General features: G+C 38.7%; 1 protein-coding gene across 10 annotated transcripts in view; it reads right to left on the bottom strand.

Annotated features, from left to right (window-relative positions):
• Window positions 1-1,146: 1,146 nt before the first annotated feature.
• The window catches only part of LOC121857224 (protein Gawky-like), a 103,804-nt gene continuing 77,405 nt past the window's right edge, over window positions 1,147-27,545 (bottom strand). For 9 of the 10 annotated variants that reach the window (XM_042353181.1, XM_042353184.1, XM_042353180.1 and 6 more), the window contains 4 exons: window positions 27,028-27,254; window positions 25,686-26,046; window positions 14,713-14,832; window positions 1,147-11,496 (listed from right to left, as the gene is read on the bottom strand). In XM_042353181.1, coding sequence (XP_042209115.1) covers window positions 11,116-11,496; window positions 14,713-14,832; window positions 25,686-26,046; window positions 27,028-27,254 — 1,089 coding nt within the window. In that variant the 3' untranslated portion in view covers window positions 1,147-11,115. The remainder of the gene's footprint in view (window positions 11,497-14,712; window positions 14,833-25,685; window positions 26,047-27,027; window positions 27,255-27,545) is intronic. The other variant, XR_006087135.1, reaches the window with a different exon arrangement.

Consider the following 27,545-nt stretch of genomic DNA (forward strand, 5'->3'; position numbering starts at 1 on the left):
CGGTACCCATGACCAGTGATACCATTATTATCAATGCAAATTTAAAAAATTATAAGTGAAACTGGTTTTAGTGCTAAGTTTGAGGAAATTGATAAATGCTAATTTTGTTACCTGACAAGTTTAATTACAATCAACAAAGGCAGCAATAACTTAAGAGTTGTAATTTGTTAGTCAGCCTGCACTCTACATACAGTTCTGCTTGCAGTAAAATCAAGTTGTTAGTCACTGCAGACGGCAAGCAGTGCCTAGAATAATACTACAGTTTTGAGAAATGATTTAAGCATATATTTGATGCCAATGAAACTAATCATTATTATGTTTTATCAAACACTCTAAATTAACTGACTGCAAAGAAACAAACATAACAAAGAAGGGTGAAGAAAGGATTTTGTTAATGTGGAGAGGCTCCTGGTTCGTCAACCACAAGAGGTTTTTTATTTAAATTGTTATGCTTTGCAATATATCTCTCTGGACACCTCTCTACCACTCAGTGCAAGTTTAAAATATATTTTTCTGTAGGAAAAGACATAATGAAGCCTACAAGATCAACCGACTAAAATTTTGAAATTTATTTAAAAATAAATAAAAATCATATTTAAAATTCCTATATATTTTTCAGGGCAAATTACCTATTATAACCATTTGTTTATACTGCATACAGTATCAGCCCAAATTTACTTTAGGCTAGAGTTCAGCTCCCTTGATCAAGTTACAATTCTTTGGGGTTCAGGTACAAGAAAAAAGGGGCAAAGTGACTTTTGTACCGACTTCTGCATCCATCACTGTTAAAATACCAACAGTGAATACTACGGTAAAATACATAAAATGTAAACTCTATCTTTCCAAATTTACCTGTATTTGCCTATTGTTATCTCCCAATCTGAAGATCATCAAATGTTTGCAATGACTGACTTGGTCATGATAATGAGTTCTCAAGGGTGGATTGGTGTCACTCAAACTTACAGCTTATTCCAGTTGCATGATTGGCTGTAAATATCAAGACTAATTCAGTATCTTATGATATTTTGACTGAAAATGTACAGTACAATGATGAGAGAAAATTAACCCAAAGAGGGGGGGAATAAATAAGAGTACTACTCGGCACATATTAAAATACGGTTATAGAAGGACAATGAAAAAAATATATATATAGGTGTAAACACTGAGACCAAATTTATTTATGCATATTGGAACATCCAGTACAAGAAAGCCTGTATAAATAATTATATTAAAAGCATCGCTGACCTGTCCAAGCACACTGACCAGCTAGGATATGCATCATGTGGCATGGTTATCAAGAGGTGCCAAGGGCGGGATGGCACCTCCCACACAGAACCTGTCCACTGTCACTAGGACAATGGGTGTTGGGTCCTACCTGTTGTGGGCCACCACCTACCTGGCACAGGTAGTGGTGTTGTGTGGTGCCCCGCCCTGACTAGCTCGTGGGAATGTGCAGTGGTACGGTAGGGAGGACAGGCCAGCCGTGCCAGGCCACCCACCATGCAGCCTCTCCCAACCCTTAATGCTGGCTCTTTGCCTATCATAAAACATTGGGAGTAAGGTCTGCTGGGTAACCGCCGGCGCGGCAGAGTGAGCACGGTAAAACCTGGCGGCCGCCTGCTAACATGGCAACACAACACCAACACGTGGATACATGGGGCATGCCGCAGGCACCGCCCTCCCAGCTCCTGGCCACGTGACCTGCCACGGCCACCAGGATCACACATGCCGCTCTATCAACCACCTCAGCCTGTGGACTGCGGCTGACTACCAGAAAATACAGGGCTGAGAAGACGGCGGACACGACAGCTCACCTTATTGCTCCTGGCTTCATTGCTACATTGGAAGTGTGAAGGCAATGGCAAGCAGTACATGTCAGAAAGTTAAAGGATTTATTTTAATGGAAAGATTTAAGCAAGGAAAAGGAAAGAACCCACTTGGCTATAGCAGGAATGGGATTGGCAGGCAGTCCTGGCAGCAGTTGCGGCGTGTCATGTCACATGGAGGTGGAGGCCCCGGATGTCGTGGTGGAGACTGAGGCTTGCATATGGGCAGGGACCGGGGCCACTGAACACACAAGAGAGGCACGGGGGGAGCACCTGACATGGCTGCAGCAGCTGCGGCTGCTACTTGAGGGAGGGATATTGTAATATGCCATGGTGGGTTCCAGAAGAGTTGTCCAAGGTGAAAATGTATTTGAAAGCAGTTAGAAAGGAAATGATAAAAGAATCTTGTGGAATGGTGGGAAAATAAAATGGTAAGGGCGGTGGGAGTGTGGCACCTCCTGAGGGTGAGGACCCACAGCCAAGCACTGCAGTCACAGCAATCTGTCAAGCAGGCTTGGCATGAGACCCTCAGGACTAGACAAGCTCACTGGACAAGGAGGCTGCAACACACCCCCCGCCCCAGCATATGGGGATGTGGGTAGGAAAGACTACTTGTTACCCAACAAGTTCTGCCTGCCACCTCACACATCATATGAACGTCAGAAGTTAAGTGCGGTAACCCTGAGCAGGCAACAAACCATCCCTTCACAATAGCAAGTACATTTTTATAACTTTTTGTAGACTTTAATATCTGTAAATCACCTTAGCTTAGTCACGTATTAGATGCCACCACTACACAGCATAGAGAGACACTATTAAGCTCTTTTACATATAAAGTGAAAGCCTCGACGTTCGGACCACCGGTGCTACCCTGGACCACATCCTGGCCGTAATCAACTTACACCTACTACTTCAACAAAACCTCACAAGGATACTAAGATAATTCCCTGTTGTAAAAGAGCTTAGACCAGACTTGAACACATTCTACATGTATGAGCAATTCGCCAATAATATACCAGTGATTCAATCTCATATTACTTGAGGAAAAAATACTGGCAGCAACAACCATACAGGGCATAGCATTAGTCAATATTACGCTAAGTCCTGCACCAACGACCGTTGCCTTGCACATCTAAAAATATATGTATAAAACGTACATCACTCATCTAATACAAAATTCTGACTCGTTACCGGTGCTGATGTGATAATACCATTTAAGTTACATGGAAAGACTTGCCTGTCTAGCCTCAGGTGGAGCTATGGCAGGTTGCCACCAATCACCCCAGAAGCCCCCAACTATGACCACACTCTACAAGGGTTGCAGTTGGGGGCCCGCCATCACCACCCCTAACCACTCCCTGAGGAGGAGGAGGGTTGGAGCAATTCTGGGTAGGAGGTGGGGGGCACAATGGCAGCGGGATGCCACAACAGCAGCATCAAACTGCGGCTGCGGGGTGATGCTAATACACACAACAAATGCTTTGGTTCACCGCCGCGCACACATTACTCAAGAGAACGTGCACGGAGTGTGCGATATGTCTTGATGGTAGTATCAATAAGATACAACTATTATGCCCTCATCAGTATACATGTCCCTAATCAAAATGTCCAAAACGAGAACCATGAGAACGCAACCATCACTTCAGTCATTACATCTAGGTGATTAAGAGCAACACTGGAATCGGTGACAAAGGAACACAGCCTAGATTGTTTTGTGTATTTTCCTACAAGAAGACATGACCAGATAGGCTAAACTTAAGAAAACTTACATTCAAGCTATAATTATATAAGAGAAATATTATTTACTATTGATCATATCCAGTTATTACTAGTTTAATTTGGCACCAAAACCAAGAAGTCATAAACCTATCAGTTGCTACAAATGGCACCCATTACTTCCTTCAAGGTATCTTTGGAATCTCATGTTTGAAATGCATTTCAGTGTTGACAAAGCTGCAACAATTGTCTTTGAGGTGCAGTATAGAGCAGTGGGTGGTGATGGTGGTGGTGGTGTTGGGGGTTACTGAAGGATGGCTCTGTCTAGTCATGGTCAGGACCTTACAGGCCCATCCTTCAGGGCTCCTTCAGTTCTTATAGTGACCCAACTATTAGTTGCCTCATTTTAAAAAGTGGGTTATGCAGCTGCAGGAAGCAACATTATACTTCCAACCCTCCAGGAGAGCTAGGATAAGGATTGTGACAATATTGTGACATTGCTGCAATTATAAAATTGATTACAGATTACTCTACTAAATAAAAGCACATAATGAAGCCTGGTGAGAGGCAGAGTAGAGTCAGTGTTAAGTGTTGAATGAAAAGAACAATATTTGGAGGGGGTGAAGGGATACTTGGCCCTCCCACTCTCTCCAAACCCCCATCACCAGCACAGGACACATTTCACCCACCTGTCACTCTCCAACATGATGGTAACAAAACTGAGACCAACTACTACTCAGCTTTATTGTTATTTTGACGAGGAGAGTATTGAGTAGTTGACTGCAGGTTAAGTCACTCTTTGACTGCATGTGTCAAGTTCGTTTAAGCTACAGTTATTACCACTTCATGGAATCAACTGTGTATATTTTAATCTATATAGCAATATTAAAAGAATATCTTGACTTGTACATAGTCAGGTACAAAAATCATAATACAAGTTTTATCACCCAAAAGCCTTAACTGGAACTCCAAGGATCTTTGGAATCAGGACACTTTTACAACAGGAATTACTTAGCACATTTAGGTGTGGGATGGCTGACACCACAGAGGCACCACAGAGTTCCTGCTGGCAGCAACCTCACACACAGTGGTAGCAACAATGAGTTTTGGAGAAAGAGCAGCAACAACAACTGCTAGATGGATAGCAGTAGCAGCAGTGGTAGTGAAGCCAGAAGTACTCCTCAGGCCTTTAGCCAACTCAATCTCTCCAAATAGCAGCTGATGCAAACATAACACTGCCCTTCTTACTGCCACCTGGTCGACTGCTCCCTGAGACCGGCCATGTGCCTCCCATCACTGTCTGCTTCCTGCTTACCATACCACAGCCTTCCTTTGCACAAACTTATAATACAGTATGTATCTCCTTGGTGCATTATACACACTAATCATTAAATAGGAAGTCCGTGTTGTCCCTCAGCTAGCACTTTCCATTAACACACTGAGGCGAGGCATAGTTAAATCATTCCTATGAGGCTTTGCTTTTGGTGTTGCTACTCTTTCTCAAACTGCTATTTTCAAATCCTACACTATCCACTGCTTAGGGAAGTTGTGCACACTGTGAGATCCCCATATAGAGGGCACACAAGCACAGGTTGGTGTGGAGGTGGTGGTGGTGTCATTGCAGGCCACCATAAATCAAACACAAGGCACATATACGTTGCACTTGCTGAGGGTGGTGAAGCCCTTGTGTCTGACCAGAGAGGGGAGTATCACACTTGGATTCATCTCACAACCATAACAACCTTAGGCACCTCACACCATACACTCTACCTGGCATACATTTTCCTTTTTATATTTTTTTTTATTTACTTTTACTAAATGCTTTCTTTTTATTCTTGTTTTTTTTTTGTATAGATGCCAAGTAGGACTACTGACTATTTTCTAGGGGAGGAAGTTGTGTGAGGCCCCTAAGCAAGGAAGATGTGTTGGGCCTGGGACCTGACCAGGGATGTGCTTCTTTCACCAGTATCTGGCACGAGTTTAACACTAATTCTGAGTGTTATTGGGGTAGTAGTGCTGGGAAAAAAAAAAGGAGGGGGGAGGGGGGAGGGGGGAGGAGGGCATAATGCAGACTTGAGATCCTAGAGATGGGTAGTAGTGGCGAGTATGAACTGAGTCCCTGGATAGGTCACAGGCCCTGTAGCACTCCTGACACGGCACCTTCCATGCCCTGGTGATGCTGCCCACCCATACTATCAAAGCATCACCACAACCACACTGTCATATTACTACACTTCAATACACATTACCATACACTAAGTGCTAGTATATATATTTATATTTATATATATATTTTATAATTATATTTATATATTACCACTCATCCACACCATAAATTGAGTACATTAACAGTCTTTTTTAGTCATTAGTACTATATTTAACCCATAAAACAAGAAAATCACCAGTCATTAGTCAAGAAACATAGTAAAACATCACAGGCAAAACTAAAATTATTGTAGTCACCCCAGTCATACTAACACAGCCACCTACACTCAGAGTGTCTTTACGCTGATAGGTGCGGAAGTGTGACGTGCACAGTGTGGGCGGGTGGGCGACGGTGTGGGGGCAGCAGGTAGGACGGGCAAGCGCAGGAGCTAGGATGCCAGTGGCCAACTACTGAGGCTTTGGTCCTCCATCAACAGTCCACGGATCACACGTAGCACCAAACACAGCTTGTGCACATATAATCAACCACACAAGCCTTGCTTCCCTGCACCCAGCAGTTACTTTGTCACAGGTTCTTTTGTATACCAATAAAACAATCATGAAGACCAGTTATCACATGAGATGTGAAACAAGGCTTGTGTGGAGTTCTTGATACTGAAGACGCAGGCTAGGACGGTAGTTATAAGTTAGTAGTTGATCAGCATTACGTCAGACAACGTCACAACTACACTTCTTTTCTCAAGAGGAATGAATAAGGCATTGCGCTTCTTCTCTAGTCACCCTAAAGCATGAATAAACCATGCATCACTAACTGTCACCCTAAAGCATGAATGTAAGTCATGCAATCACTTTAACGGTCATCCATGTGCACGAATATATCATCATGCATCACATACGATTGTCCACAAGACATCCTTGAGTTTTATATGTGCATCAATTTTATGCATCAAATTATTTTTATGATCTTTGTATTTTGATAAAATATTGCACTAATAATGAGAATAAATGCAGGAGACGGAGTTTCCAACTACAAAGATCCTTACACCTATCATTCGTCGAATGCAATGAATGAGTTTGGCCCTAAAGGCAGACTGGGAAACTCTAGATGGGAGTCCTGCATAGTTTGAGAGAAATGCACTGCAACACGTGGACCACCAAGAGATGAGCGGCACGTTGCTCTTTAGAACCAAGCAGTACGTTTTCTGGTCCTCAAGTGACAACTGCTACTCAAAACACAGTTGAACATTATTGCCCTAGAACCCAGCTGTGGTCTATTACCTTCAACTGAGAAGCACACTCCTCATTAAGCAAACGAGCAGATTGTTCCTTCAGCTAAGAAGTAAACTGTTTCCTCATTAAACAAGCTGATCTTCCCTTCAGCAGAGGAATAGATCATCTTTCAGCAAATGAGTACTACTTTGTCATAAATTGGACAACCTGTTTCAAAACCTCAGGAGCATTATATACTTTTGTAACAGACATTAATATTATTATTATTTTATCTATTATTTTTGCTGAAATACAAATTGCTTCTTTAACTGAAGAAACAGTAAACTAACCTAAGGAACCAGCTATTCCACAACCCAAGAAATAGAATTTAACCCATAAAGCAGACTGCTACTAATATAGGGAGTCCAGTGTTCCTTAAGGAGTTACTGATCCCCAAGATGAGTATCAGACTGCTAAGCAGTGCACAACAACAGACTGGTCACTAGTGAGAGCAGCAAGCTGTTCACCAGTGCTGAGCAGATTATCCGTCCCCTGCGTCACAAAGGTTCCTGAGAAAATGCCATAAGCTGACCTCATCACCCTAAAAATACTATGCAACCTAATCTTAAACAAACTAAACAATTTCCTATCAAATAAAACCTACCATTAACAATTAGTTCCTCTTTAAAGGCAGAATAACAATCACCCTAGCAAAAATCACAACTGCGAAGAGAAGTGTAGCAGCCAGCTACAACTTAGCAAATGCGAGATGACTATTAACCTCAGGTAAACCTTGGGACACAGAATACATAACCCTAGATCTAAAATGAAACACCCCAGAGATCCCTCTCAGCAAGAGAGCGTGAAGTGGTGGCATCTAACGCTTGTACAACTTGCAGCACAATTTGAATACATAGTGCTGTCTATGTAAATCATTTATAATAACCACAAAAATTAAAAGTTTGGTTCTTGTACATAGTTAACACAGGGAGAGAAGGCGAGTATCTTAACTGGCTAAATAATCTTGGAAGAATTACTCTTAGGGCAGCTGAGTTTCAGAGGAGCACATGCTCACCTTTAATTTGGGCATCCATTTACTACAGCTGCACTAACACCATTATTGAGATTGCTGCACATTGACACTGGACCTTATCAGTCAACAAGTTTTACAGGTCAGGTCCAAGCTGATCTAGCTTTATTAGGGCTAGAGGCACACAGGTCATGCACCAGAGAGGGTAAGACCATATACCTTCAGGTGGTCTTGTGCAAAGTCCTGACATTTACACTAAACAATGCCGGTGTTGAATCGACACTGCCCGGTTCACACGGTGCTCCTCTGAGAATAAAACCACCCAGGCATCAGGCCAAGCTAACAAGCAAAAATCATGGAGCAAGCATCACCACTGCTAGTCAATTCAACCAGACAGTAGTAGTAGAAACATGTCTACTGCTAGTAAGGGACTAATGCTAACCAAGGTGGAGACAATTGACAAGTACCAGTAATGCTGTACCTGGCCTGGTACCTGACCTTGACAGTTTACACAGTTTCCTAATACTATAATAATAACCCAACCCCTACTACACATACCACTAAAAACTATTAAACATTTGGGAGGTCACACAATCCGTGACCACCCAAAATGCAAGGAATCATCAAAGCTGATTCTCAGAACAGCTGGAAGTCTGACAGCTATTTATCATGCTGTTATATGTGGCGTTAGTCTCAATTATGATGATTCACTGCCTTGCTTAGTCTAGATTTTTGGCAGACTGGCTTGATTATTCATTGTATTTAGATCATTAATCTGAAAGCTATAATATTGATATGGCTCCAAAGTATCACTACAGCTAGAGGTCAAGATAATATCCAGACATATAAGAGCTCTGTCACTTACAATATATCATCCTTGAAAAAAAAAAACGAAAAACAAATTATGGTGGCACTTTGTTTATACTCCTTTTCAAAACTGTACAAAATACTGAATACGGAAAAATACTACACCATGACTTGAGTTCAAAAAACAAATTACAACAATCATCATTTTTTTGTGCTTTTTTTTTTTTTCGTTTTGTGGGGATAAAAATAGTAAGTAAAGCTGAGCGACAAAGAGAATTAATAGTAACATTATGAAAGAGTGGACTGGACCTATCACTAAATCTCACATTTAGCATGATTTGTTGCAGCACCATTGTTTGTCAACCTGACACTTGGTATATGCTGCTGACTTACTCGTGGCCACGAATCCTACAACATCAGCCCAAACCAGCTTAATTATGAGTATGCCTAAGTATTACATTTCACTAATTTGATTGGTTGTCTATTACTCCGAGAGAACACTGATTGGCTGGATGTTACTAAGTTGATCTCGATAGATATTGTAGGATTCGTACAATAATGCAGCCTCGGCTGGCAGCCACGCTCACCATCACTCACAACTATGAACCATAAAGAGGTGGTGTTTAGATGACTAAGCAGATCCACGCTGGGTCTCTCTTAGTGTTCTGTGCTGTATGAGGCGATGAATTTGGCTGCCAATCTTAAGACTGCTGGAGCAAGAACCTGGGATCTAATACCCAACCATAACCTTTGGACCACTGGTGACTATCATATCACAACGTCAAACTTGCCAGAAGTTACAAGTACACACAATGTACAGTATGCTTTCCATTGTCACCCATAGAATAGATGATGGCAGTCGTACACACCAACAGTGACAATGTGGTATTGTTCTCTGACAAGCAGCAGTAGCAGGGGAGGTGCACCCTGGGGAGGGGGAGACCAACGAACCAAAGGTTGTATGGGTTCATCATAATTGGGTGATAATGATCATGATAATATAATAATGGTAATGGATATGAGTACGACTGAGGGTAGCAAAATTGAGGGCTTGCATGACAACGTTATGGCAGAGGCCACAACATTCTTTTTGCCAGATGATAATGCAGCAGATCTGTGGGCTTTGCTTGCTGACTTAGCTGAAACCACAACACACTGTCTGCCATATAGGCTGGAGGCCTCAACTACAACATCACAGTAGACTTAAGAGGCCTGCATTATGATGACACAGTAAAGATATAATAATACCACTTCTGAGTGCTAACAAAATAGCAGACTTTAATCTGGATGATGTCAACACCATATAGCCATTAAACTGGCTAATATGATGACAACTGAACAGACTTGGATGGCTAGCTTAATGATGACACAACAGACCTACGAGAGGTCCAGATGACAAATGCACAGCAGAGCCCATTATGAGGCCTTCATGAAGACGACACAGCAGAACTACTGGACGATCCGAGGAATGGTGCCTGGCTCCTCACTGCACCCCGTACCTACCTAATCACTAGACTGAGGAATATCTGCTGAGTCTTGGAGAGCTCCATTGTACATATGAGCAGATCTTGTGTGGAGGATGTAAATCTTACAAGCACTAGAGTCTGTGGTGGAACTTGAGATACATAAGTAAGCACATTTAAAGTATATATAATTATCCATTTAGGAAATATCACACAGAGGAGTGCTATCACTGAACAATTCTGCAACTTTAACTATAAACTTAATTATATTTTAACCTAGAACTTACAATTAATCTCTCTTAAAACTAAATATAACTTAATTGTTTATCTTTTGGTACATGTACATCAAAAACACTGCAAAACTGTGTGTAGGTATATTCTTTTGTTATCATATAATAAGACTTGATTCATGGTAAGAACAGACTTAGATAATATTGGCATTTAAAAGTAGGACCAGTTATGCAACTGAAGCAAATGATAAGCGCAGGCAGTTCATCTCTTGCTTCAGTCAAGCTTGCACCTTTGTTTCTCCTAAAATAATGGTCAACATCAGCATGTCAATACAAGTAACTTTGTATTTAAGTCACAGCACATGAACTATTTTAGCTCCATGGTCTTAACCTTAACCATAAAGAGCATTGAAATGATTGATTATTCTTGTGTGTGCTTGGAGCTAAGTCTTTTAAGGCATTGTGTCTTAATAAAATTGGGATTGATATACACATGTATGGACCAGCATAATTATTATAAGGTGTATGAGTAAGACTGTGAGCTTACCCTGTGTAGAGGCAGGGCTCTAGCATGTGGTTATGGTACTACACTACCACTGGTTGCTGCACTCAGGGTGTTGCTGTGACGGTGCCTACTGGGTGACGGCATTTGCCTCCCACCCCCCCTATTATATGGACTCGGAGGTGAGGAGGCCGTCCGGCAGGTAGGGCTTGAGTGAGGAAGGTGTGGCACGATGCTGATCCCCGTCACCCAGGGTGGCCCCACCCCACAGTGACGACCCAACAGTAGGGCCGCTGCTGCTCCACAGATTGGAACCATTGCCATTACCCCAAGAGTCTATTTTGGAGCCCGAAGAGGACTGGGAAGTTGGGGTAGAACCCCGTCCAGAGCCTCCCCAGCTCGAGGCATTAGATGGGGCAGGAGTAGGTGGGGCACCTTGACCCTGGTGGGTTTGCTGGCCCATAACCTGTTTAACTTCACTATCATTAGCGAACTCAGCCAGGATTGTAGTGTTGCTCAACAGGCAATTATTGAGATTTCCTTGTGCCTAGAAAAAAGAAAGAAAAAATTAAAGAACAAATAAAATACATACAAGAACACATATACAGTACAGACGGCCCCCCCAAATTCGCAGTCCTCTATTATTAGTGGATGACACTCTGGATGTACCCAAGAATGTCTGTGGATAATTTTAAAGTTGTCGGCATTTTTGCGGCTGGGAAAGGGAGCCATTCGTTCTAGAGACAGACCTGTATTGTAAATATGTGTGTGTGTGTAGACACACACACACACACACACACAAAACACATACAAATAAATAATAATGGGAAAATACTCTGACAAATAATCAGAATCTTTTTATTAAAAATGTGTCTATCCTCAAGTCTGTGCTTTAAATACTTATTAAAGCACGGATTTGAGGGTAGACTGTCACATTTAAATTTTTTTTTCTGATTAATTGAGAGTATTTTCCCATTATTATTTATTTGTATGTGTTTTGTGTGTGTCTACACACATACATGCATATATACAATACAGGTAAAAGAAATAATTGTCCTAAGGGCAAACACATAAATGGAATATACATTTATTTGTACAAAAGTAAAAAATTCTCCCCTTGTCACTGCATCACAAAATAAGATTTACAGTATTGATCTATCATTTGTATCCATTTATGGCCCTTGGTAAAATTGAGCAAATTTAACTGATTGACCCCTCCCCTGATTAGTCCATTTGAAAAAGGTTTTACTAAACTAAGCTCCATTTAAAAAACCTTTCAAAGTAAGAAGAAAAATTTGAAACAAACAGCTATAACACTGATAATAAAGTACTGTACAGTAGAATGTCGATATAACACGAGATACGTTCCAAGAGAGGTCGCTTTAAACGGAATTTGCACTAAATCCAAGTGTTGTTTCAATGGAATAATTTAGTTTGGTACTTGAGAGAAACACAAAATACTAAAAAGACTGACAGTCTACCCAGATGCACCTCAGCCCATCTCCTAGAATAAACAAAACATTGTTTTTTGTAGTATTATGTTAAAATAAACCTTCATAAATCAACACAGCTAAAATTAAGGGACGTGAAATGGTCTGTTTACTAGCAATCAGCTGAGGGAGGGGGTGATATGTTTGACAATTGATGCCAAGGTCTAGTGCTTATTTATTAATCTGTCCTTCAAGAGTGACTTTAAAGTTTTTTCTCTTATAAAATGTCACTGAACTGACATGGGAGAACACAATTAATATTGCTGGAATTCTTATAAGATAGTGATAAGTTTGAATATAAACATGTTATAGTTCGCATTAGACATACAAATTTTAGTTCTAATAAAATTTATTACAAATGGCTAAATTTTTTATCTCCTGCGCAATATATATAAAGTTTATATTCAAATTATTCAGTCTTGCAAGGATTCTAGCAATGCATATTATATTCTCCTAACTTTAGTCTGTGATATTACTATATAAGATGAAAACGGTCAGCCTGTAACCCTCCAACCCTGGCTGGGAAGATGGGGGGTGACATGTTTGACAGTGAGGGCCAAAGGTCTAGTGAAGTTTTTATTTATTTGTTTATTTATTTATTTATTTCTGTCCTTTAGATTGAGTTTTTGTTTTTTGTTTATAAAATGTCACAGAAGTGACTGGGGAGAATATAATTTACATTGCTGGAATTCTTATAAGGTCGTGATTAATTTGAATATAAACATGCTATAGTTTGCACTTGACAAGAATTTTAGTCATCATTTAGTACAGTACAGCTTTGCCCTTAGGACAGTGTAGCGTGCCCAGAGAAACATTAGGCACGAATTTTAAAATATGATGCGCCAGGTTGACTCGCTCAAAATAGGAAAGATTCACTTTAAATTAAAATATTGTCCTTAATTGTAGGTGTCACTTTAAGTCAATAATCTTAAATTGAATTACTTTAAATCGACGTTCTACTGTACAGGTTATCCTTGGTTTAACGGCGGGGTTGTGTTCCTGAAAATCCTAACATTAAGCCAAATTATTGCTGAAGGAGCGACAAGAGCAACACATGGAGGGCGTACGACAGGTTGAAACAGGAGGGTGGGAAGTACTCAGTTCAGTTCACCACTCCCTAATAATAAACAAGTTTTTATAAATGGCTTCAACGTTAAACAATTGATTTATTAACACCAAACTTGTATATAAATGATGTGGTTCAGAGTTAACAAATTATTGTGCACAAGGTGAGCTTATTTGGGACAACTTGGAAAGAGAAGAAAAAAAGACCATGATAAACAATAAAATGTATACATAGCACACCATAAAATATTTTATGTACAAAAAATAGCTCCTTCCACACTTGAACGATCCTCCGGGTAACATGACACAATTCAGCCATCTGACTTAGATGTGTGGCTGTGCTGTGTGTGCCGTTATACAGTATAACAATGGGGGAGGGAGTCGGAGAGCATGGCCGGACCTCCAACACAGTTACAGGCCATTGCCTCCACTAATACCCTCAATTCATACCTATGCACTTAATTTTTCTTATTTTATAGTTTTAAACATTTTTTATTTATAAGCTACACACTATTGTAATGATTTACCCACAACTCTTATAGTTTCATTATATACAATAATTGCAACACCTTACCCCCAGTTTTTCTCCTTCACAGTGAGTCAAGCTCCGACTCGACTGAAATTTGGCCTCACGTTAAATGAGAAAGGGCGTCACATAATTTTTCTTTCACCAAGTGAATTAACACTAAATGAGGGATACCTGGATAAAGTAACGCCACTTCAGAGTAGGATTTCCCCTGTGCTCTTAAGCAATACTGTACAGAAAAACCCACAGAAGCAGCATTGTGAGAACTTGGACTAAACAATCAAGTAGAATGAGACATTTTAATAAAGGAATTCCAGAGTATTTTACAATAAAACAAAATAAATAAATCAATTTAAAAATCAAAACCAAAATCTAGGAAATAAAATGACACGGGTAAATAAGAAATATACATTCAACTAGCCGACAGTTTTTGTGTCCGAGTCATAGAAAAGCAAATTTTTCTCGTGTAAACACATAGCAGGAAAAAGTACTTGCATGCGTTAAAGAGCTATTATGTAGCAAATAAGCATTTGATGACTAACAATGTTAGTTTTGATGTTTGTATCTGTTCACCAAGTATAGGCTGCTTCAAGGTATTATTCAATTTTATATTATTGGTATACTATTAACATTTATGAAGGGGACATTTGTCCGAGCAAAGCCGTAACACAAGACACGGTACCTTAGCAGCCTCCTCTCGTGAGCCGTAGTTGACGAGTGCAAAGCCGTGGTTGAGAGATAGGTAGAAGTTGACCAGCGGCCCGTGCTGCATGCACAGTGTCTTCAGGGTAGAACCATCAATCTGACAAAAGATTGAGAAAACCTTAACCAAGAGATTTAAACACTAATATGAATACATAATTCTCACATCTCTTGTATACTTACTCTCACAATTTCATATTGAAATGTTTTCAAACCTCACAGCAACCAAAGCTATGAAATTTTAATTTCCATTGCCTCATTTCCAAAATTTTGTGACAGGTATAGCAATTTTACCGTTTAACCTTAAATCAGCTGAGCATCAGTGTGTGTTGTCAGTGTATTTGGTGTAAGTCCTGCTGGCAAAAAACAACAACTCCAGTGTAACTGAGGAGGAATTAAATAGTATGTTGAGAACACCTTTCCCTGTTATACAGTACAGTAGTGTGTTGATTAAAGGGTGAAAATTATCAAACTGAAGTGAAGGATATAGGGAAGACAAACACATTTACATGGAAGGATAAGTGTAGGAGACGGTGGCCACAAACCTGGATATGGACAGTGACATGAGGCCTGTGAAACCAATCTGTATAGCCAGTATGTGAGGTGTTTTTTACAGTCAACAGAATGGCAAGTGATAAGAGAATGAATGTGACAAGGTTTGCACGAGAAGACATTTCAAGAAAAGTGTTTTGACGAGCAAGGCGGTGGTATTTGACGGCAAGTAATGATATATACGTATTTCTTAAAAGAAAACAAATGGCAGGTGAAAGAAGGATGAGAACAATGACTAAGAGGAGGACATTTAGATAGCTTTAAATTCTTGAGTAAGTTGTGGGGGGTAAGAAGCAACTAAAGGATAGTATAATTCTCTCTACCTTAACATATGGTAAATATAAATGGATATGGAGTGGGAGGAAAAAAAAAATTAAGCCACAAAAATGAGATATTGAAAGGTTGCATCCTGGGCTAACATAATGGTAGGGGCGACATACAGTATGTGTACGACAGGTTCATATTGATTGAGCAAGGAAACTGGCATAGAAAGTAGGCATAGTGAGGTGCTCCGAGATAATACTGATATGAGAGGGTGCTAGAGAACACCCCTGGATTGTTGGACAGAGAAAAGATGATGATGATGATAATTTTAATGTGTTTGTTTCTGAAATGCAAGTTTATTTCAAAGTGAGATTCATTTTCTAGGACTCGACATATAAAAGAATCCAGGTATTTCAAGATAAGTATTAAATTATATACCAAGGTGTCTATTGACCACACAAAACAAATTCCCAGATTTTCCCCAGGTTTTCCAAGTGTAAATTGGAAAATTCCAGGTACATTAATTTGGTATTTATTACAACAGTAGCAAAATTCGAGCTTTTCAATAATATGAATATACTACTGGGAAACTCAAAGATGATTGCCACTATGATCATCAGGACTAGTGATGAACATCAGAAAAGACCTGATCCACCTATAATGACTCATGATTAATAGTGGGATAATCCAATTAAATAAAGTCACTTAATAAGAACAATTCATCTTTAACAATATTCAGTGCAGAATTAATAGGTATAACCTGTAATATATTTGGTTATCACTAACAACAAATATGACAGGTACACTTCAGTTGTTGGAGTGGACTATTTACTGGAATTTGTTCCTAAAGTTTCATTATTTATCTACTATATAGTACAGTACATCATTAATTTATGATAGAATTGCTGTCAAAACAATATTTTGAAGTTGAACTGAATTCACATAAAATTCCTGGTTTAATTGTAAAATTCCCTGCCCTTTCCAGTCCAGTAGACACCGTGTATACAGTAATACAGGGTGGTGTGGGTACAAGAGACATGCAGTACTTATAGGTAGCTGGGTACTGTACTGGTTTGATTACCTCAGGAAATTGTGACCTTGCCTTGCCAGTTGTTCCCACATTGTGGGTTGGCGCTAGGAATGGCATCCACCAGAAAAACTTTGTCTCAACATGCCTCCTAGCAAATATGTCACCAGAACTATGCCCTACTTTCTGCTGCCTTGTCACGGTTGGCACCCTGGATTTGCAGTAGTGAGAGGGGAGGGGGGGGGGGGAAGAGGGACACCCCTTTCCAGTTTTACCCAACAGGAGCCTTCAGGTTATTGCAATTAACATGGAAAATGGCTGTAAAACCTTTATGTTGATGATGATGAAGAGACTTCAATACTACAAACTTGCCTCTACACCTGAGTTTTGTGTAGCACATGTTAAACATACTGTTTATATTGTAGTAAGTTCTACCCTTTCTTTACTGCCTCTTTGTTAGTTCGTTTCATTCTTATTGATGATGCTACATGTTGTCGGGAATGAGATGAAAATCCCAGGAACAGTTATATTAGGTATAATTTTGGAGTTACTCAGAAATGACAATTTTGGAATCTCCAGTAAAGCAGGAATTTATTGCTTATCTGGCCTGCTCCTGCATCTCAGGAAGGAAGTTTAACCAGGGCACCTGTGTTTTTTGTCAGCCTGCAACTATTCAGAAGAATTGAAGAAAACTTTCTGTCATTGGTAATGGCAGCAATCCTGGTTTCATCAGCCGCAATACCTGCTTTTGTTATCACGTAGACCAGCCGAGTGTGTATCTCATTTTATTTTGTAGGATGTAATTTTCATGTGAGACATACTGATCCTTCCCTAACTCAGTCGGAGCTTCCTTCCAGATGGCAGCAAATGTTTAATACGTATTTCCCCCAATGACCCGATCTGGTCCTCTAACGTCTTCAGCTGCTCAAAACAGCCCTACATCTCTCAAGGATATAACCCCTGTAAGGTGATGTGCTAGCTCACCATCATAGTGGTTAAGGAACCAGCAGAAATAAAGTTTCCACTGGGGCATGAAATCCTCCTTAACCTGGAACAAGAGATATAATACCAGCCACTACTTTAAGAACATTTGGGGGACTTGCCTCCCTACATCCTGGACAAGGTTATCCTTTATATCTTTACACACTTCCCCCAAAGTATATAACAGCAAAAAAGTATAAAACCCGATAAACTTATTAGAAGGGAAGAAAGAGTACCAGAAGGGGTGGCTTGTACTGTACATCTCAAAGATGTAGACTGCCCTGGTGAAGTGCAACTACTATACATGAAGATACAGTAGTCTTGTTTACCCTAAAAGAGCCAATTATGACCCTTTCCTAATTTAAATAATAATGGGTGCTCCATGCAAATTATTAACCCTCTGAATAACGTTCATCACTAGATGGTATGGTAGAAAAATGTACAGTACTGATAGGGTGGTCTGATGGCTCTATTGTACAGGTCAAAGGGGTGTGACACATTAAGTAAGACAATAGAATGTCCACAACTCTTGATCACCACTTTAGTGCTTTATAAAATCTATTATTAATGTTGACTATCACAAGTAGGTAACTTGTATGACTCCTTCTAGTGTTATTGTATATGGTTTAGGGTATAGTTGTAGATCATAAAGAAAGTGGAAGAATTAACTTTATCTCTAATGATTTACCATTGCTCACCATACACGAGATGAAGGAAAATGCCAAATAACTGACATCTGTATTCCTCAACTTTTCTGAGGGTAACAAGAGCCTTAATTCTAACACTATCTGGGTTTGGAATTTTAATTCGAAAACAAATTTCTTATAACACTTGAGCCATTAACCATAAATGTACTTCACAAATAACCAAAAATAAAGTACTGTATATGAAAATTTCACTCGATAAAATTTGATAAACAAGCGACACTCGCTCTAATTCATGTGTGTGTTGTTGATTGTGGCCATCCAGCACTACAGTATAGGGCAGTACATAAACCCTTCAAAGTGAGTGAACCAGCTTCACTCCTTCACTTTAAGAGGAGAGCAGTACTAAGAAACTACCAGTTGTGGTATACATGCACCATGGTTTTGCTTTGCAGTACAGAAGAAATTTAATCAAATTTCATGAAAATAAAAACCAAAATGTTCTGGAATTTTTAAGTTAATAACAAGAGATGACTTCCATATTCTGCTCTTTGCAGTCATTCCAAAATTCAAGTTTTAACAAGTGAAAACTCACACTAAATAAGTAAGACACAATTTGGTTTTTACCAACAAGACAAAGATGTAGTCACTGATGCTAGGGTATGTGGTGGGGTGATAGGTGATGGTGTTCATATAATCACTATCCAAAGTACTGTAGTAGGAACACATGTTTTTTTTTGGGAGACTTTGTATCCTCCAACAATACTGTACTCAGATTATTCTGCACCTCCCACTCATGTGTGGTGTCACATACACTATGTACTGTGATACACCTTAAAAGAAACTAACTTTACATATAAACCTTAGTTCCATGGAGATCTTATACTGGACTAAATTTCAGGTGATTTGACATAACTTAATTTTTAACATTAAATTGTAAAACAAGGAATCAAATCATCTTAGGTATTGATATTAGTAGTACTTAGCTCATTAATGATTTTTCTAAATAATTTTTATAGCCCTTTCTCGCATTAAACAAGAAACACAAGAGGCTTATCAAAGGTAATCTGACCTTGAGTATATAACTTTAGTACTGTACTTATAAACTAAACAAATGTAGTGTTAGAAGGATATGAAGGGAAAAGCAAGACAACACCTGAGTGGCTCTTAAGTCTGGCCACTATTCACTGTAGCAAGACAGTGAGAGGACTAGATATATGTTTACTGATACAGGTCACCTCCCTCAATGAGTCAGCAAAACTCTGACAATATACATAATCTTTTTTTTTTTTTTTTCATTTGATTATTTTCATAAGAAATTTCATCAACTATCTAGTTATTCAACAATTATGATGTGGGTAAGTTCTTGACCTCTGACCTTCAATGTTTGAAATCTTCTGTTTAAACTGAAATGTCTCAACTAAAGTTATCCTCTAGCCTAGATCCATAGTTAACAACCTTTTAACAGATGGATGTCTGAATCATCACTGAGTAGTTACGGCTGTGCTGAAGCCCAAGTTATAACTGATGATCAGTAGAGGTACAGTATTGTGAAGTAGTGACACCAATACAATACTGTAATAATTAAGGTTATCAAGTGGAACTCTGATATTTACATGAGTTTGTCAATGAGCACTGATGTAAGTGATGATCAGTCAACCTTGCATGAAATGTTGAAGTAATTTATTTCAACCTCAAAAAGGTGTGTTCAAAGGTATCATGAATTCCCCAAAACAACTGTATTAATGCCTATGGCAAGTCTCCTTAAATTCTTTGAACACATCACTAGTTTGCAAGTTGGCCAGTTGTACCTGAACATTTTCTGATGCCCTATTTGAGTTTCCAAGGTGGTGGTGGGCCAGATGGAATGTGTCATCCAGTGCTTGACCTCTGGCCTTCCTGGCCTGTGTCACACTATAAAAACATGTTCTACATATTAACCAGTGATGATAAGATGAAAAGTTTCATCAAAATATTTGTATCGATAAAAAGTTATTATCTGGACAATGACTTGAACTTTAACCATCAGCAATATGTCTGAACTCTGCCTCTGGTATTTTATACTCTGACTAGTAGTGAAGTAAATTCCTAAATGCATATAGTTTTATCAAAGTACTGATTCCAGCGTCACACTGAGCCTTCTGCAGTAACTGGGGACCTGAATACTGTGTTAGATTTTTCAAATATAATGGTTACCTACTACTGTGGTTGGGTAGTTCTCAGGCCTTCCAGGGTTATTAAATTTTAATGGGTGGGTCATGCACCTCACTAACTCAGGGTGTGGTTGTTGTGTTAGCAGCCTCTTCTACATGTAAAAAAAAAAAAAAAAAAAAAAAAAAAAAAAAAAAAAAAAAAAAAAAAAATCCCACCAAAGAGGTCTTAAGGACAGCCATCCTCAAACACGTTATAGTGATCTTGACCTTTGACACTTGATATGACACAGTAAACAGCAAATCTATGCATGATGCTTTTAGACTGTCTCAAGTTTGAGGTAAATTAATTTTGAATTATAGGACTTGTTAGGGTAGCATTTAATACAGGGTTAACACTACAGTACTGTATGCCCCTTTTGGTATAAAATGTGAGGGCAGATACCATTTGCTTGCACTATGAGACTACAACACTATGTGGAGAATAATTGCCTAATAAAAAAGTAATGGAGAGAGAGATTGGAAGTGGCCAAAGGAACTACCATTCATAAGAGACAAGACACCTCCTTAGTTAAGAAGAGTGATCAACAACTTGAGGGATACACTGGTGGTATATGTACAGTATATACTATACACCATATTCAATAAACTTACTGTACTGGAAAATGAAATTCCACAAACTGTGGCTGATACTGAACAATCACTTAACAGAGAAATTTTGGTGACTCTCGAGTAACTTTGCCATTTGAACGGAACATCTCGTGCATATAAATAAATTAACCCATATATGTGTGTTAATCGGTTCCCATACTTGTAATTTCCGGGGTTTGGGGTAAATACATCATCTTTGCCACGGGGATCCAAGTTAGCCCTAGTAGTAACAATTAATATCCAACAAAACCTTAGTAACTGTTCTCTGTGGATATATTTATATTGAATTTGATAAGAAAAATCTAAATCACCTAAGTGGTTCACAAACTGTAAACAGAGTTCTTACGAATGTCTAAGCCGTTGGTTCCCAACCTGGGGAGCATTTGAGATTCGGGAGGGGGGTGTGTGTGTTGAGGTGGTCAACATATGCCATTCAAATATATATTCCTAAAGATATGTATAGGTAAAAGTGCACTATAGGTTTCTCAGTTTCATGTTTTTTGTTCATAGAAAAACTGAATTTCCTCAAACATGTGAGCTTTGATGGTCTTGATTATTAATCCTATAACTATCTAGAGTTCTAGACGTCCATATGGAACTCTTGAAAATTTTTGCTCTTTGGGTATGGGAGGAGCCATGGATAAAGGGTTGACCAAAGGGGGGAACAGTGCCAAAAAGGTTGGGAACCACTGGTCTAGGCAGAAACCCCAAGTAGAGTTTGAAAAGGCTGGGGATTATGGGAGCTTCGTCTTACATACAGTACAGCAAATTATTAAGCAAATGGGATAAACAACAGCTAGTCAGGATGATGATATCATTACCAGTTATGTTTAGGTATAAGCTAAGGTTGAGTTCATACCTTCCTATAATTAGGTAGTTAACGAATCAGTGTCAACAATACGTACCAGACTCTGTCAATCTGGCCAGCTGCTGATTCAATAGGAAACCCTCCAACAATAAAATGTTGACAACACAAAAGATGATTTGCATTCTAGTGAGCTAAAAATAGTTGACCTTCATATACAGTATTAAACAATGTCATTTCATAAACAGAACTGAATATTCAACCTAAATTCTTACCTGGCTCAACCACCAGAACTTAAACTGATCTAGTTGACTACTCTATGGCCCATCACTTGTTTCTATCTCTCCTCTTTAGCCTCTCCCAGCTTCATTCTCTTACAGTGTTTGTCTGTCTACTGTTCCCCATTACCTCCACCAATTACATCTTTCCCTACACTCACTTCCATAACATAAGGAAGACTTCCAAAATATCCTGGTCATTAAACATCTCCAAATTATTCAGAAACTAAACATCCAACAACAACAAAGCTTGAGGATGAAGACTTCCATAATTTGCTTTGTCCATCACATGAGTGAATGAAAAGGAGGGCAGGTGAGGGGGTGAAAAAGATGAAGATCATTCCACCTAGAACATAATAACGAAAACCCCAAGAGAAGACAGAAAAGACCAAGAAAGAAAACAAAATATGAGGGGAAACTATTTTACTGCAAATGTGAACCAAACCACCTACTGGTGCTGCTTTGTCAGTGTGGCTCAAGAACAGCAGCTTTAATGAGCAACCCTGTAGTAATTTATTTTATGGTAACTAATACTGTCATGGACATTCATTCAAAATGGCATATGAACGTGAAGCTGGTCAACCTTTTAATTCCTTCCACCACCATAAGAAAGCAATTAAGCTAAAGGGATTGAGAATCATAAGGAACTAAGGAAATGAATTACAAAAATATACAGGAAGTTTGTAAAGCACCATTGACATGTATCACCTTCATAGTATAATCATTAATGACTGTTTTTCATTAACATACTAATTCCACAATACTTATGTCATGGACAACCTCAACCAGATGTATCTAATACTACCATAATCTATGTTTACAAAATATCAGGCAAAAAATTAACTCTATCTACGTCTTTAAGACTAAAAACAAAATGACTAAACTCAACATACAAAATGGCCGAGTAGAGATCTAGTAAAAAGGCAGGCATGAAGTAGTGCCGTCTTAATGAAGCACAGTGATACATAAAACCCTTGGCCCACAATCCAAGCAAGTTAATGCTGTACGATGTTATTCTAATGGAATAAACTTAATCAACACTTGACTTAATTTCATTAAAAAAAAATTAATGTAGGTGAAGTATATGAGAAACTGAATAAAGGTTGCATGGAATGTGAGAAGATGTGCAAGAAAAGTGTGTGTCTCAAGTGCTTGTACATTAAAAAAAAATCTCTGACAAGTACTGCTTATCATTGTAAACAGTGTCAAGTCAATGGGTGTGTGAGCAGGGAAGTGATTATGTGAAACAAAAAGTAATACAGCATTAACCATGGTATCTGAAGACTGCATCAAACAACCTGTATTATGCAGGGCTCGCGCTGCCAATCACCATTTTCGCCAATGGCAATTTTTCTATAAAGTTGAGTAATTTGAGGTGTTTTATTTCTACAAAATAGAATGTAGTGGAAATGATCTTTACACCACAAACTTCAGCTGGTTATTTGTGTATATGCATATTGAGAGGAATTACACAAAGAATTTGCTAAAGTGGCAACCATTTTACATTTTGACCAATACAGTATTCAGTGTGAGCCCTGTTAGCTATATATAGTAAATTACACATAGGATGCACACAGTTAACTATTTAGTTTGTCTGTGCAATATTGTGAACACACAAGAGGGCAGACAAGGTTGCACATTCAGTACCTCCAGTGTTAAAAAAGTATATAATTAACAGGGTGTGGTTATTTGTAAGGGAATGAAGCAAGAAACAAGTGCACATGCCTTATGATGACACACATGGGAGAGACTGCACAGTAAACATTAATAACGGGAAATGAACCAAGGATGATGAGTGGCTTAAGCAGATGAAGTTAGGTATTTGACTAAATGGTAAAATAGTGGTATCTAAATGGTCTAAAATGGGTGCCCTCCCTAACTCTGAGTATGTGTACATGTTCTTAAAAATGATTCAAAAGATAACACAGGTTCCTGCCTTTGAAGACAAGTGCAGATAACATGAGTTGCTGTTTTTTAATGTGATTATAAAGACAATGTTTAGTCAGTGTTTCTGAGAATGAATAAAGACAATGTTTAGTCAGTGTTGCTGAGAATGAATAAAGACAATGTTTAGTCAGTGTTTCTGAGAATGAATAAAGACAATGTTTAGTCAGTGTTGCTGAGAATGAATAAAGACAATGTTTAGTCAGTGTTTCTGAGAATGAATAAAGACAATGTTTAGTCAGTGTTGCTGAGAATGAATAAAGACAATGTTTAGTCAGTGTTTCTGAGAATGAATAAAGACAATGTTTAGTCAGTGTTTCTGAGAATGAATAAAGACAATGTTTAGTCAGTGTTTCTGAGAATGAATAAAGACAATGTTTAGTCAGTGTTGCTGAGAATGAATAAAGACAATGTTTAGTCAGTGTTTCTGAGAATGAATAAAGACAATGTTTAGTCAATGTTTCTGAGAATGAATAAAGACAATGTTTAGTCAGTGTTTCTGAGAATGAATAAAGACAATGTTTAGTCAGTGTTGCTGAGAATGAATAAAGACAATGTTTAGTCAGTGTTGCTGAGAATGAATAAAGACAATGTTTAGTCAGTGTCTGCATAAGAACAGAAAAACAATGTGGGTCACTCGTTATAGTGGTGAGTTAATGATGATGGCAGACATATCACTGTTTTTGAAGATATGTAAGTACAGTACAGTAGTTTTAAAAGAGGATTACAAGACAATGGAAATATCTGAGTGGTTTACTATAATGTTCACCAGGAGCTGCATGTAAATGGTGGAAAATATTAGTGAGTGAAAGAGGATGGAGCCAATGTGTCCAGCAACCAAATAATTCCTGGAGATTCCGAGTTAAAAAACGAGTAAGCTAAGAACTATTATTGTAACAAATAAAGCAAAAGACAATTAACAAACCAATTATCATATTAATGCTACTTAATTAAATTACATACCAAACAATTTTGCTGGCCTCTTATATACATTGCACACACACACACATATAAAATATATATAAAATATATATATATATATATATATATATATATATATATATATATATATATATATATATATATATATATATATATATATATATATATATATATATAAGTATATCCATTTCCCTTTCTACTTTTCATGCATATGTTTTGCCTTCTGTACTCGAAGGTTCTCACTCCTTCTCATCAATAATGTCTATTAAAATGAATCCAAATTAACAAATTCCAGTATCATATGCCTTGTAAGGAAAGACCTGTAAGGGACCATATATTTACTTCGTAAATGCCAATTATTTTGTAACTATTTGAATCTGGCCACTACACCTATGTGGGAAAACTTCATTATATTTATAAAGGTAAACTCTTCTTTCTCAAAATATTAAAGCTTTCTATAGCCCCTGCCCCACTCCCTCTTCCTTATCCAAAGTGGTCAATGACCACTCAAAAGACAGCAGAGCTGCAAGCAGAAATTGCAATTAACGTTAACTACAGTACTTTCAGTTTGCCTCCGGAATACAGATCAGAGCATATCATGTCCCTGAGATGTCCAGAGTTGCATTTAGGTTCCATATCTTTTACTGTCTAGGGTCCTGAAAGCTGAGGATAACAGTGTAACTGTGATAAGATTATATGAAAAGTGGGAAGTTACCTGAGGTGTCAAGTTCCTTAGGATGAGCCAGGTGGAGGGCAGCTGAGAGTTGGTCCAGGCTCCTGAAGCAGCAACGGCTGCAGCAGCAGCCGAATGTAAGGCACTGTTTGGGGGATTCCTATGCTGCTCTCCAGACCATGATGTTGATCTGCCAAGGGTCCCCCAAGACCCTCCTCCACTGATCAAACCGCTATTCTTTTGAACACCCACACTACCAGCAATTAGCCCTGGTGGTGGGCCACGAAGCTTGTTCCCTGGGGCACCCCACAGTTCTGAGGCCAAATTGCTGCCACCTTCATGGACAGTCTCGCTCCACGATGACCCACTCTTGCCATTGGTCCCACTGCTCAGCTTGCTGTCCCTGCCATTGGTATTTTTTTTTTCTATGCTTTAATAACTCCTAATAATTTGTTATATAAAGTAACATGTAATTGACACTACGGAGCACACAAGAAGAGTAAAATAATTTTGAAGAGGGCCAATGAGTACTGTAACTACTCTGTGGGGCCTATAGTATTTGGGAAAGCTGATATTCATTTCATGGCCAAAAATCTACAACACTATACCTTCCCAACCCCTCATTATAAAATGGTCCACTTAAGTGTTAACATCCCCACTAGGTCCAAAAAGGACTTTATTCCATCTAGGCCCATATCAAAATTAGTTGGCATGACAGTACAGGCATAGTATGGTAAATTTCAAGCAGAATTGTACACCGGAAGCTCCCTAATAAATAATTTTGGCAGTGTGACAAAGGGACAGTAAGCAAAGTCACAAAGCACATCAAAATAAAGTCCATAGGAAGTTCAAGCGTTTAACATTTCATGCAAGAATAATCAATGAAGCTCCCAAATAAATGTGCTCTGACATGGTGTGATATGGCAAGCCACAATAACATCAACATCTGATAAGTATGAGTACCAATTGACCAATCTCACTCAACAAACCCACTGGATGCTTATGTATAAATTAAATAATAACTAGACACATACAGAGCATAAAAATACAGCACAGAGGATGTAAAAATAAATAAATAAATAACCAAACAAAAATAAACATTACACAGGAACTAAATTTCATGCATCCTCTCATAATTTTGTCCTAAGTTGGGAGCTATTCTTAGTAACGATTGAGAATGAATTAATAATTGAGAATGCAACAGAGATTGCAGTAAATAAAACCTTTACATTAATAGTAAATACAACTATTAAAGAAAAACTAAGCATTATAATTTGATTACCCTTAATCATACCTCTATTGTGGCTATCATATTGACAATAACAAAACACTGACAAGATCTCTCGGGCACACACATGCTAAGTGAACATAACTGCTAGCATACCCTGACAACGGAGAGTTGGTGGTGTGGTGGCCGGGTCCTGGGTTGAAGCTCCAGGTGTTGGTGGAAAGGGAAAGGGAGGTGAGGTGGCTGGTCATTTCTGAAACAGTGTTGGTGGTCGGGGTCTTGGTGATGGATGACAACAACTCCGAGTCCTTGATGCCCAAGGACAAAGGAGAACGTGTCACTGAACCCGGCGTTATATTTGGGTCATCCTCAATATTCTTCATCTGAAAGTTAGTTGTTAAAATGTATATATATTTGAGTTATTAATATTTACCCATGAAGAAGAATACTGTATCAAGATCAAAGATTAATATATAACAAATGACCAGACCCCCCGAAGAGTTCCTCAATAAAGATAAAAGACAAGTAATGGGCGAGACGGCAGCAGTATTATAATAACAATGCCCGACCTCATAACAATAAACCAAGAAAAAAAGGGCAAGACTGAAAGAAATCTCTTACAACAAGTAAATTCACTAACAGTGTGTCACCCAATTTTCCACAAGTTAAACACT

This window comes from Homarus americanus, unplaced genomic scaffold, assembly GCF_018991925.1.
Source record: "Homarus americanus isolate GMGI-L3 unplaced genomic scaffold, GMGI_Hamer_2.0 scaffold20465, whole genome shotgun sequence".
In the NCBI taxonomy this organism is placed as follows: Eukaryota; Metazoa; Arthropoda; class Malacostraca; order Decapoda; family Nephropidae; genus Homarus; species Homarus americanus.